The sequence below is a fragment of the Capsicum annuum genome, chromosome 9 (assembly GCF_002878395.1).
Source record: "Capsicum annuum cultivar UCD-10X-F1 chromosome 9, UCD10Xv1.1, whole genome shotgun sequence".
Taxonomy (NCBI): Eukaryota; Viridiplantae; Streptophyta; class Magnoliopsida; order Solanales; family Solanaceae; genus Capsicum; species Capsicum annuum.
The window spans coordinates 23604977-23619129 of NC_061119.1; the positions used below are offsets into that span (position 1 = coordinate 23604977).

At 37.1% G+C, this 14153-nt stretch overlaps 1 protein-coding gene across 1 annotated transcript; it reads left to right on the forward strand.

The window, feature by feature from the left end:
- The first annotated feature begins 3477 nt into the window (after positions 1-3477).
- Positions 3478-4666, forward strand: LOC107841648 (auxin-responsive protein SAUR68-like). Its single transcript, XM_016685501.2, has one exon. The coding sequence runs from the start codon at positions 4022-4024 to the stop codon at positions 4475-4477; it is 456 nt and encodes a 151-aa protein (XP_016540987.2). The 5' UTR covers positions 3478-4021; the 3' UTR covers positions 4478-4666.
- Positions 4667-14153: the final 9487 nt, after the last annotated feature.

Consider the following 14153-nt stretch of genomic DNA (forward strand, 5'->3'; position numbering starts at 1 on the left):
TTCTGAATGCTATAAGTTAAAAAACAAAGAAAAACTAAGGAAAACAAAAATGAGCACCAAAATGCTGACTCCGCCGAAGCAAGTGTAGCTGCTGATGAGTCTGAAGGAACAATATTCTTAGCAACTAATAATAGTTTTAAATCTAACGATGAGTGAATTTTGGATTCGGGTTGTTCTTATCATATGTGTCCCAATAGGGATTTGTTTAACATATTCGAATCTATTGGAGATGGAGTTATATTGATGGGCAATAATACTCCCTGCAAGGTTTTTGGTAAAGGTACAGTACGAATTAGAATGCATGATGGTGTGGTGAGAACTCTCACGGATGTTAGATATGTTCCGGACTTGAAGAAAAATCTCATTTCATTGGGCACTCTAGAATCTCTTGGGTGTAAATATACAAGTGAAGGTGGAGTTTTGAAAGTATCTTCAGGAGCTCTTGTGATGAAAGCACACAGATAGGTATGTTGTACACATTATTGGGATCCACTGTTACACGTCCTGCTGCAGTTTCCACTTCAAATCAACTTGATCCCAATATCACCGAATTGTGGCATATATGATTAGGGTATATGAGTGAAAAAGGTCTTTCCATACTCAGCAAAAGAGGTTTACTGTGTAGACAAAGTATTGGAAAAATAGAGTTCCACGAACACTGTGTGTTTTGAAAGCAGAAAAGAGTCAGCTTCAAATCTCCAGTTTATCGAACAAAAGGTACTTTGAACTACATTCATTCAGATCTTTGGTGTCTTTCCCGCACCCCATCAAAAGGTGGTGCCAGGTATATGTTAACTTTCATTGATGATTAATCAAGGAAGGTTTGGGTTTATTTTCTGAAAAACAAAAGTGATGTTTTCTTAACTTTCAAACAATGGAAAGTTTTGATTGAAAAACAAACAGGAAAATAGGTCAAGTGGCTTAGAACAGATAATGGCTTGGAATTTTGTAATGATGAGTTCAACAAATTTTGCAAAAATGAAGGAATTGCTCGACATCGCACTGTGAGGATGACACCTCAACAAAATGGTGTTGCAGAAAGGATGAACAGGACTCTTTTGGAAAGATCCCGTTGTATGATTTCAAATGCTGGGTTGACAAATTCTTTTTAGGCCGAGGCTATCTTTACATCTGGTTATATTATCAACCGTGCTCCTTCTGCACCTTTGAACTTCAAGACTCTAGAGGAAATATGGTCAGGTACACCTGCTAATTATTCTGACTTAAAAGTTTTTGATTGTCCTGCTTACATGCATGTAAATGATGGAAAATTAAAGCGAAGGGCTAAAAAATGTATTTTCCTTGGTTATGCATCTAGGGTAAAATGATATAGACTTTGGTGCCCTGATCCCAAGTCACCAAAAATTATAATTAGCAGAGATGTAACTTTTGATGAATCCTCCATGTTACATTCTTAAAAGGAGTCTTCTAGCTCTTGTACTAATAACAAAGAGCATGATGTGTATGAACAGGTGGAGGTAGATCTTGTCATACCTTCTGAGCCAAGCTCATCATCAACTGTGGAACAAAATACAGTTGAAAATCCAAAAGTTGAGCCAGAAGTTGTGACTTCTGAAGTTGAACCAAATGAGTATTCCATAGTAACACATAGACCAAGAAGACAAATTCTCAAACTAGAAAGGTATGAAGATTATGTTGCATTTGCTTTTTCAGTTGCACAGGAAACTGAAGAAATCAGAGAACCATCAAATTATTCAGAAGCAGTTTTTGGTGCTGATTCAGCCAAGTGGCTGATTGCAATGAATGAAGAAATTGAATCTCTTCATAAGAATGGTACTTGGTCTCTTGTGAAGCCGCCGTCAGGAAGTAGAATCATTGGTTGCAAATGGGTCTTCAAGAAAAAAGATGGAATTGCAGGAGTTGAAGATGCAAGGTATAAGGCACGATTAGTTGCAAAGGGCTATATTTAGGTACAAGGAGTTGATTTTAATGATATTTTCTCAGTTGTTGTTAAACATAGCTCTATTCGTGTCTTGCTTGCCTTAGTTTACATGCATGATTTGGAATTAGAATAGCTTGATGTTAAGACAGCTTTCTTACATGGCGAACTTGAGAAACAAATACGTATGCATCAACCTGAAGGATTTAAAATTGAAGGAAAGGAAGATCATGTTTGATTGTTAAAGAAACCCTTGTACGAATTAAAACAATCTCCAAGATAGTGGTACAAGAGGTTTGATTCCTTTATGTTGGGTTATGGTTATTCAAGAAGCATGTATCATAGTTGTGTTTACTTTCGAAATTTAAATGATGGTTCATTCATTTACTTACTATTATATGTTAATGACATGCTTATTGCTGCTAAGGATTTGACAGAAATGCACAATTTGAAAAGTCAGTTGAAAAGTGAATTTGAACTGAAAAATTTGGGAGCAGCTAAGAAAATCCTTGGCATGGAGATCAGAAGAGATCAAGAAGCCCGCACGCTATTTTTGACCCAGAAAAAGTACTTGGAGAAGATTTTGGAGAGGTTTGGCATGAAAGAAGCTAAACCAGTAAGTACTCCTCTTGCTGCTCATTTTAAGTTATCAGCTGCTCAATCACCGCAGTCAGAAGAAGAAGAAAGTTATATGATACAGGTACCATATTCTAGCGCTGTTGGCAGTATTATGTACGTAATGGTATGTACACGTCTGGATATTTCACATGCAGTAAGTGTGGTAAGTTGATATATGGCTTATCCTGGAAAAGCACATTGGAAGGCGGTGAAATGGATACTTGTGTGGTACCTCAAACACATGTTGGGAATTTGGTAGAAATACTAACACTTTAGTTGGTTTTGTAGACTCAGATTATGCAGGTGATCTTGATAAAAGAAGATTACTGACTAGTTACGTGTTTTGCATTGGTGGTTGTGCTATCAGTTGGAAAGCTACATTACAACACATAGTAGCTTTATCTACTACCGAAGCAGAATATATGGCAGTGACCGAGGCTATCACAGAATCTTTATGTTTGAAGGGTCTATTTGTTGAACTCAGTCCACACCAAGGTGATATTATTATTTTCTGTGATAGTCAAAGTGTCATCCACTTGACTTAAGATCAAATATATCATGAGAGGACGAAGCATATTGACATCAAGTATTATTTTATTTGGGAATCTATTATTGAAGGAAAGGTCTCTGTTCAGAAGATCAACACTAGAGACAATCCTGCAGACATGTTCACAAAGTCTCTTCTGGTAAGTTCAAGCTTTTCTTGAGCTTGATTGCCATTTGTGAAGAATAATTTTGCCCACACGGGCTTTTGTGGAGAGGAAGCAAATTTACTATATTAACCAAACTCAGGCCAAGGTGGAGATTTGTAATGTGGCCTTTGTTTGATTCACTCTTGCTTTGTCAAAGGAAGTTTCTACCAAATACTTGTGGAAGATTATTTTTTGGACTTGTCAAACAAGATTGATACTTGTTCAAATAAGTTGTTACTTGTTCAAAGAAGGTTGCTACTTGTTCAAACAAGTTGCTTCTTGTTCAAACAAAGTTGCTACTTGTCTCTATTTTCATCTCTATAAATAGAGGCCTTCTTTCTCAATTGTAATATACATCAAATTACAAGAGTTCTCTTTCATTCTCTTGTATTTATTCTTCCTTCCTATTAGAGTATTAAGTTAAGAGAGTTGGTGTTGGGAAATACTTTGTGTGAGCCCTTTCTTTTGGAGTGATCTTGTGAGGTTTTCTCTTGGGATATTTGGGTTAATTAGAGTGACCTTCTAATTTTGTAATCTCTCTATTGTACTCTTGTTGATATAGTGAAGTTGTTCCTCTCCTCTCGTGGACGTAGGTCACACTGACCGAACCACGTTAAATTTGTGCCTCCTTTATTTTTTCTTGAAGTATCGTTACCATCAACTTGTTATTGTCTTTGTTATTGTCATTATAACATTATTTGGCTAAATTCCACAATAACCGAGTTCTCGATCCTAACAACAAGCATTATCTTTTTAGCAATCAAAGGGTTTTAAATAGTCTACTTTCTTGCTTCAAAACTTTCAAGGAAAAATGGAAAGAAAAACAATGATCAGTACCAAGAAACTTATCAAAATGGCTAGGAGATGGCAGAAGTTTGCAGCCATGCAGAGGAAGAGGATCTCACTTACAAGAAATGGTAGTGATGCAGACAGTTGTAGTACGTCTTCACCCTCTATAGTCGGAAAAGGTCATTTTGTAGTATATACAATTGATCAAACACGCTTTGGGATTCCCTTGGAGTATCTTGAAAATGAGGTCATCAGGCAACTTCTAATCATATCCGAACAAGAGTTTGGCCTGTCAAGTGCTGGCCTCATTACATTACCCTGCGATTCATCCTTCATGGACTATATAATTTCACTTATCAAAAAAGGTGTAGCTGCAAGAGATCTTCACAAGGCGTTGCTCCTCTCAATTCCTTCATGTTGCTGTTCAATTTCTTCTTTGCAGCAAGAAAGTCAAAACCAGCAACTTCTTGTTTATTGAGTCAAGCTATTATGTTTTGTAAATGATAGCTCACTCTAGATCGTATAGTAGGTGAAAAATAGGCAACTGAAAGCTTGCATTATTACAGAAAGAACCAGATCTATGAAATTCATTTTTTTCAATTTGGGAATTGTGAAGTTTTAACATTCTCATCTTGGAGTAGCATTATTTTACTGCGGGCAAAAAAATAATGTCTGCACCAAAGTACCTTTTCCAATCAAATTGCACTCTTCAAAGTAAATATGCATGACTAATACGCCAACGTTTTGTTCCTTCTGAAGTTTGCTCTATTCAGATGAGTGCAGAATGAAATGAATAAAGAAAATGCAGTTTTGGAGACTTTTTGCAATGCAAATAACTTTTAGAATATTGAAATGGACAACATATAGATATACAGATAGTTGTTGTTTTACCAGAATTCAAAACCATCCACAAAACAGCAAAAGTTGTTCTAATCCAAATTACCCCAAAGACGTACAAGCAAAACAAAATACCATGGAGGAAATAAGACAACTAAATATCTAAACTATCTCAGCTTTCATTCGGATAAACATTTGAGACTTGAAAGTTGTCCCCCGTGACATTCTTGAGTGAGTAAAAACTTGGAAGATACCTAGTCGCTACAGTTCCAATACCCCTGCTAATGGGGATCATCCTAAAGATCTTGTCTAGTGGGTTGTAAGAAAGTAGCTGTGAGCCTTTTTTTCCTTGCATCAAGATTTCTCCATCTTTCCAGATTAGGATTGGTAAATATTTTTGATAACAAATATCAAGCCCAAAACCAGCCGGCCCCAAACAAGTCAAAATGCGATCTTTAGTCCAAGATTCTGCTATTCCATACTCTTTCACCCACCATATATCAATATGCCCAAAGATGCTACCACTATCATCAGTTAAACATAGACAATTCCCCAACCCTACTAGAGTCAAACACGAGGGTGGCCAGGTAAATCTCTGCAACTCTGCTTGGGTGAGTTAATAACTCAAATGATCTCTCAACTTTGGACTTTTATCCCAGAAAGTCACTCAACTTTGGACTTTAATCCCAGAAAGTTACTCAACTTTGATATCTACTCAGAAAGTCACTCAACTTTCATATTTTTACTCAGAAAGTCACCCAACTTTCACACTTTTACTCAGAAATTCACTCAGAATGTGAAAGTTGAGTGACTTTCTGAGTAAAAATATGGAAGTTGAGTGATTTTCGGAGTAAAGATCAAATTTGAGTGACTTTTTGGGATAATAGGTGGGTGAACCCATTTGGCATATAAACCCCTTAGTATTTCTCTTTTTTTCCAATGTGGGACATTGGTTCATTACAGTCGTCTTCGCTTGAGAACCAACAACCTCGTTGGTCACGGCTGGCAACCCTCCTGGGTCCAGGCCACCACTACTGACACACAGGCCACCACTCCAATACGTGGCTCCACACGTGGTTTGTTCCTCATTGGTCACGACTAAGCCTAGTTGGTCACGGCTGGCACCCCTCGGGTCCAGGCCACCATTACTGGTTTGTTCCTCATTAGTCACGGCTATGCCCAGTTGATCACGGCTGGAAACCCTCGGGTCCAGGACACCACTCTGAGTCACGGGCTCCTCGTAAGTCATAGCTATGCCCAGTTGGTCACGGCTACGCCCGGTTGGTCACAGCTGGCACCCCTCCTAAGCCAAGGCCACCACTACTGACACACAGGCCACCACTATGAGACTCGGTTCCACACGTGGTTTGTTCCTCATTGGTCACGGATATGCCCAATTGTTAACGGCTAGAACCCCTCGGGTCCAGGCCACCACTACTAGCACATAAGCCACCACTCCGAGTCACGGGCTCCTTGTTGGTCATGGCTGGCACCCCTCGGGTCCAGGCCACTACTACTGGCACATAGGTCACAACATCGAGTCACGGCCCCCACACATGGGACTCTCAATGAAAGTACCAACGTTATAAACCAAATGGGAGAGCCCAATCCAAAAGACTAGTCTAATAGGTGGTAGAACTCATTTGGCATATAAACCCCTTAGCATTTCTCTTTTTTTCCAATGTGGGGCATTGGTTCATTACAGAACCTGGCCCAAATTTCTCTATTTCTCATCAACTTCAAGAGTATAAACCTCCAATTCTGATACTTCATAATGACCCTCAAACCTTCTAATCACTGATCTCACTAACTTATACGTTCCTGACACTTCACTAAAGCAAAATCCATAAGCAACACGACAAACACTTTTCTCTAATTCAGGCAACTTAAGTTTGAAATACTCACCCAAAAGAGGATTACTAATGTAAACTGAAGCATTTATATCATATATATTGGTCATCAAACCAATAAATCCATTACATGAATCAATTAATCTCAACATTGGGTAATCCTTAAATGGAATGCTCATTCCCCGTTTCACTGGTGTGTTAAACTCAGGGCAGCTCAATAAAATAGGTCTGTTGTAGAGTCTAGAAGAAGAATCATCACAATGTGGTTCGAGTTCAAGAAGCTGATTTACAGAGTGATCACGCGAAAACAAAATGCAGGGAGGAGGGGATCTTAATTTATACATGGTAAGAAATAAAGGGTCAGGAAAAAAACTATACCAGAGTTTGCAAACATACCTAGAGCTTAACATTGACTCGATTGGCAATTTTGAGAGAATTTCTACCATAATCACCCTTGGAAGTGTTATTTCCTTCTATGGGTATGTAGAATCTGTATATGTAGAACAACAACTTCACCGTTAGTTCTATGTTTAAAAATAAGAAGACAATGAAGTGCAGTAAATACCCTCAACACAAGATCAAAGTGATCTTTCTTAGAAGTGTATTTTATTTTCAGAAATAAAGATGAAATTTTATTTTCAGAAATAAAGATGAAAAAAGAAATGGCCAAGTCGCCCGAATTCACGGACTTTTCTTAAGGAAATAATTCCCCTCACTGTACCCAAGGTTACGGAATTTTTCTCCCAGGATAAAATGCCCAAACAGACCAATTGTAGCGGTACCTCAAACAATTGGAATATCGTCGAACTCACTTAACGTATTGACTTATCATACAGAGTATTTGTAAAGACAAGAAGTGATACAGGAATGACAACGGAAACACGAAATCAGTCCAAAAATAGTCCACAAAATGGAAGAAATCAGTGAACCCTTTTGGAGACAAGTCTCGGCTTCCTAAGAACACCATAACAAGAAGATAACAAGGTATTTATTACACCAAATCAATGGACAATAGACTAGATTAACAACATAAGATGATGAACAAGAAGACACAAGATTTGGATTTAACAATAACAACAAGAACACAAGATTACAACACAAACACTAAACAAGATTACAAGAAGGTAAAAGGATAAATAGCTAGACAATTTGAAGGTATAATCATAAAAACCCAAAAGCCTATTCCACTCTTGAACCTTTAACATCACACACAACAAATACCTAAATCTTATGTTGGCACAAGAGTGACCTCGATCTCCCAAGCATCTAACGTTTCCAAGGTTGAGTCCAACACGAGTGAATCCACACTCAATGTTGATTTCCCTAGTTACAAGTCTTGGCCATGGGGGCCTTTCTCATAAGAGAGAGAGTTTCAAGTGTTACAACTTCAATATTCAACAAAAAACTAATGACTAAAACCCTAATAGGTTACAAAATAAAGTGTGAAATGTCCAAAATGACCCCTTAGTCAAATGCTTCAATTTGCGCCCTTGGAGTGCTATGTATAGATGGTTTTGGTGTCCATTTAGGTGATCCTTTGCACTTTATTTGTGCACACCAAGTCTCGGGTCTAATATACGCCTTCATAAGTCCATTTACGCGATCGTACTCGTATTATCCTCCCCTTCTTAAAAAGGATTCGACCTCGAATCTGTACCTTGCAAAATTAAGAGAAGACAAGCAAGAACACATCCTCATGACACGAGGATTAGGGTTAGCAAAAATAAACACACTAATATGCCATGCCGAGGGGGAACAAATTTGAAGTATATCCACGGGTCCTTTGTATTAAACATGAAAATATTAGTACAAATGTGCCAAAGGAAGTGGCTCAAATAAATACCAAAACAAAATGAAAATAGGTCGAGAGTTATCTTTTCCCACCCTAAGATGGTACCGGGATCAAATGGAAGAATTAGCCAAGGGCCTAAGCCGAGGCTAGCCCTTCCTTCCCCTAGAATGTCACTCCCACATTCACACATAAAAATATTTTCATACACATGATCTCTATGAACAAAATTAATCGCAATGCTTTTACCACACAAGATGTTCAAAGAGTCATGCGCATTATCAAGATCAATTCTATTAACACCATCACTAACTTACAAATTTCTAAGTACTTAATTCACATGACCAAGTAGTGAACTACATTTAAGAGTAAATTTATCATCACAAACACCAAGAGTACTATCAAGAGTACTCATTTCTGAGACTACACATTCCTTGCCCATAAGAGTACTATCACCTTCCAAGAAGAGATTTCCATCTTTAGGAGGAATGTTGTCATACCATAGTGGGTTAGCATATTGGCTATAGCTTTCAAGGAAAGCTATATCATCATTTTCACCACTAGGTTCATTAGGAGTGTTTATATCATCTTCAAACAAAACATTAAACCTAAAGAGAGCATGATCTATCTCATGAACAGATTTGGAACTAGCAAGTACTTCACTCTCTATAAGTTCACTATCAAGTACCAAAGATGTTTCAATCTCCTCTTTACCTTGGTGTGGGTCAGGGCAGCCAATCTCTTCCTTCGGGAAGCTCTCGGCACACGGTGTTTGGACAAGGGAAGTTGGATTTTGTGGAATAAGTTTAGGTAACAATTGGCGTAGCCTTTCCACGTGTCATTTCATTTCTTAAATATGATCATTAATGCGATCAAATGTACCATCGAGATTAGTGGCAGCCATGGTACCTAAAAAAAAGGACAACAACAAACAACAAACAAACTTGTTATCTCAAAAATGCCTCACACTCTCTCACTCTCGATTTTTACCTCACACTTGGTTTCATAAGTGTTGAAAGTTAGCTTGTACTTCGCAAGTGATTGAGGGTCGATTTTACTCTTGCCCGGAATAGATTTTTATTTGAGTTCACTCTAAAGAAATATTTTTTACTAACTTGAACCAACAATACACAATGAATTCACAAAAGAGAAAAAAAAAAGCACACAACAAACTTTAAAAACGAATGAACGAACATAAAGACTAACTAACAATCTAGTAGATGAGTACTAGTTTGCCAATTAGTATTGGAACCAACAAGCAAAACTACGGAACAATAAAAAGAAACTAAGAAATTTTGAAATTTGAGCCAAAATTTGATGCGTGAACAGTAACTTGATGACGTGGTAGCCACATATTTATTGCCTTTTCTACAATTTTTATTTTTCAAAGTCCAAGTCTAGACCAATTTTAATTTGGATTGGTGAAATTTGTTTCAAGGAGAGAAGAATAAGTCTTGGAGCCTTTTTTTCAAGTTTCAAATTTCAATACTTGACTTTTGTAGTACTTTTCATTAAAACATGGACCCCTGTTTAATGGAAAAGTGATACAAGAAAAGCAAGGAACACATGGAATTAGCTCAAAACAGTCCAAACACACTCCAAAAATAGTTCACTAATTCAAAGAATCGAGGACCCTTTTGAAGACCACTCTCGGATTCAAGAATGAAATACAAGAAGGACAATATAACTAGGTGTTTGAAACCCTTTGCAGCCAATAACAAACTAAGTTAACAATATAAGATGAAACAAAAATGATAAGAACAACAACAACAACAAAAATGGATTCACAATACAAGATACAAAATGGATACAAGATTACAAAAGAAAAAAGATGGATAGATAGACCACATGAAGGTATAATATTAAGAACCCAATAATGGTAACTCTTGGACCCTTAACACTACACACAATAATAAACCTATCTCTTACAAAGACACAAGATTGGAATCTACCTCCCAAGCATCACTGATTCCAAGCAAATGCAAACACAAGTGATTCTACACTTGTCTAAGCCCTAATTTCGGTTTTGGGTGCCTCAAGGAAAGAGGACTTATGTTTCTTTGTCTTGTAAGACTTACAATTTTATTCATCAACTAAGTCTAAAACCCTACAATGTTCCTTTTATAGCTATTACAAAATATAAGTTAAAATGACCAAAAGGTCCTTCAAAGAGTGGGCACCCATCTAGTGTAATTTATGAGCTGATTTGGGTGCATTTTGGGCCTCTTTTACACTTCAAGTGTGCATGCCAAGACTCGAGTCCAACATGCACTCTCCTAAGTCCATATCCGTGATTATTCCTGTATCATTCTCTCCATCTTGAGAGGAATTTGTCCATAAATTCATGGCTTCACCTCATTCAATTGGTCACTTCAAAGGAAACCTACTCAAAACAATCCGCAAACAAGTCACAAAAACAAGTTAAAACAGTCCACAAAATCATGAAGAATCCGAGGGCTCAATAACAATAAGTTTGGCCATTATCTTCATTTTGAAGCTCGGCTTCCTCTCCATCTTGAGCCTTGTCTTCAATCTCATCTGAAATAAGTCTCCTATCATCATACAAGTATTGTAGTAGTATCCATATCCTTCATGTTCCTTTCTACCATACTCCTCTACATGGATATATCAATTTTGGTGAAGTGGAGTTTTGATTGAGAGGAATGATTTGGTAAGGGGGGCTTTGGTTGTGGAGCTTTACTGGGAGAAAATTGGCTTCTAAGTCCCTCTTGTTGGACTTGATCAAATTGAGGGGGAAGTGACTCATTTAGGTCTTGGGTTTAAGGACATTTGTTGGCTTGGCTTATGTCTATGTCATTTAGTGGTGGTCTTGGAGGGTTGATCGTTTCAGGTAAAGCTTTAGGAGTAGAAACATGAGAGTTCCTTCGACTCTCCACTCGATCCAACCTCTCAAGTATAGTAGACATATTCGAGCCCAATTTGTTAAGACCCGCATTCGCCTTAGCTATTTCTCGGGCAATAGCATCAAGGTGGGCCAAATTGGTGTCCATTATGGCAAAGAAGTTACCTACAAAATAGAAAACACATTAGTTGTACATAAATATCCTCTCTCTCTTTTATTTCTTGTCTCTCGGATCCCTCACACTCAATCCTACAAGTGTTGTAAACTTGCTTGTACTCTGAGAGTTGTTGAGAGGTGAATCAGTGTGTACAAAAACTCAAAAGAATGAAACATATAAAGGAATGTAAACACACATAAAAAAATATGGTTTCGAACTAACTCACAATCTAGTAATTGGTCACTAGCTTGTACGTTAGTATTGGAATCAATAAACGAAACTAAGACACAAAATAAAACTAAAAGATCAAAATTTGAGCTTAAAATTTGTTGGTGAATAGTAATTGGTGATGTGGTAGTCCATGATTGGCCTCAGTTCTCAACAATTTTATTTTCCAAATTTGGAAGTCTTGATCAATTCTATAATTTTTTACTTTGGTGAAAATTGTTCAATGAAGGGAAATACAAACTAGTCTTTGGAATTCAAATTTCAAGACTCAAAAGTCTTTGACTAGACTTGTACTTTTCCTTAAAACATGGACCCTTGTTTTATGAAAAAGTGGTGGAGATGTAATGTAAAGTCTTTTGGTGGTTGGGGGTCTTTCAAGACTTAACAAGTACTACACCTTGTCTTTCACCTTTTTAAGATCTAAGTTCACTTTAATACTAACAAGGTGATGAATATGGTGAAGAACTTCAAGAACACAACAACCACAACAAGAACAACCAACAACAATCTCCCAAGAACAACAAGTCCACCAAAACAAGGTCAACAATCTCATGGCTAAGACCACAAGGATAGCAACAACAACCGACTAAGTCCCCTTTGTATTGTGTATTCGATTTTACAAAATATGAATGGTGTGATGAACAACAAGAATACAACAACAACCTTTCAAGATCTACAACACAAGGCCTTCAACTCGGTCAAGGCTAGAATAACAACAATATCCAATCGGCCACACTTTGTTCACAACAACAATATTAGCAATTCAAGCTCAAGTTTGGATCGACTAAAAGTGTTAGTGAGGAACAAATCTAACATTACAAACACACAAGACAAGTAAAATACTCCTAAACCTAGACTCAAGAACAAATCTCGGCCAAGAACACCACAAGAACACAATTTCGGCCAAGACAACAACAATGGACAGATTGCAATTTTTCTGAAATTTTCAGCTTTTCAACTTTTTTTTTTTTTTTAATTTTCTAACAAGCAAGCCCAAGATTGATCTTGTAGGAACAATATCAAGCCATGCTTTGATACCAAATGATACAAGAAAATCAAGGAACACACGGAATTGGCTCAAAACAGTCCAAACACACTCCAAAAATAGTTCACTAATTCAAAGAATCGAGGACCCTTTTGAAGACCACTCTCGAATTCAAGAATGAAATACAAGAAGGACAATATAACTAGGTGTTTGACACCCTTTGCAGACAATAACAAACTAAGTTAACATCACAAGATGAAACAACAATGAGAAGAAGAAGAACAACAACAAAAATGACTTTACAAAATAGATACAAGATTACAAAAAAAAAAAAAAGATAGATAGATAGACCACATGAAGGTATAATATTAAGAACCCAATAATGGTAACTCCTGCACCCTAAACACTACACACAAAAATAAACCTATCTCTTACAAAGTCACAAGATCGGAATCCACCTCCCTAGCATCAATGTTTTCAAGCAAATGCAAATACAAGTGATTCTACACTTGTCTAAGCCCTAATTTCGGTTTTGGGTGCTTCAAGAAAAGAGGACTTGTGTTTCTTTGTATTGTAAGACTTACAATTTCATTCATCAACTATGTATAAAACCCTACAATGTTCCTTTTATAGATATTACAAAATATAAGTTAAAATGACCAAAAGGCCCTTCAAAGAATGAGTACCCATCTAGTGTAATTTATGGGCTGATTTGGGTGCATTTTGGGCCTCTTTTACACTTCAATTGCACATGCCAAGACTCGAGTACACACGCACTCTCCTAAGTCCATATCCGTGATTATTTCCGTATCAAAAAGTGGTTGAGAAGTGATGTAAAGTCTTTAGTATGTAGGAAAAGTCTTTGAGTTACAAGTACTACACCTTGAAACTTGGATCTATGTCTTGCAAGACTAACACAATACACACTCTTTTTCTTCAACTTCTAAGATCAACAACCACTTTTTTCAATAATATATGGAGATGGTGAAGAACACCAAGAACACCAAGAACACAAACTTTGAGTCTTGAAGTTCTAAGGTTCAAGTTGGACCTCCCAAACAACAACAACAACTTCCCAAGCTTAAATTCCACAACACAATCTCCACAATACACATTCAAAACTTGAACCAAAAACACATCAAACGTTCAAGTCTCGAACCCACAACAACAATACCAACAACAATCGGCCACAGTTTGTTCACATTAACAACATCAACATTTTAAGCTCAAATCTAAGATATAGACTCAATGTGTTAGTGAGGAACAAAACTAACACTTAGAGACAAAAAAGACAAGTAAAAATATTGGCCAATACACAACAAGAACACTATTTTCGGCCAAAAACACATAATGGACAGATTGCTATTTTTCTGGAATTTTCAGATTTCAACCTTTTTTTTAACAATATTTTTTTATTTATCAACTAACAAGCCCAAGATTGATCT

Excerpts from the sequence above, each read along its gene's own strand:
- LOC107841648 (XM_016685501.2), top strand. The coding sequence starts at position 4,022 with ATGGAAAGAAAAACAATGATCAGTACCAAGAAACTTATCAAAATGGCT.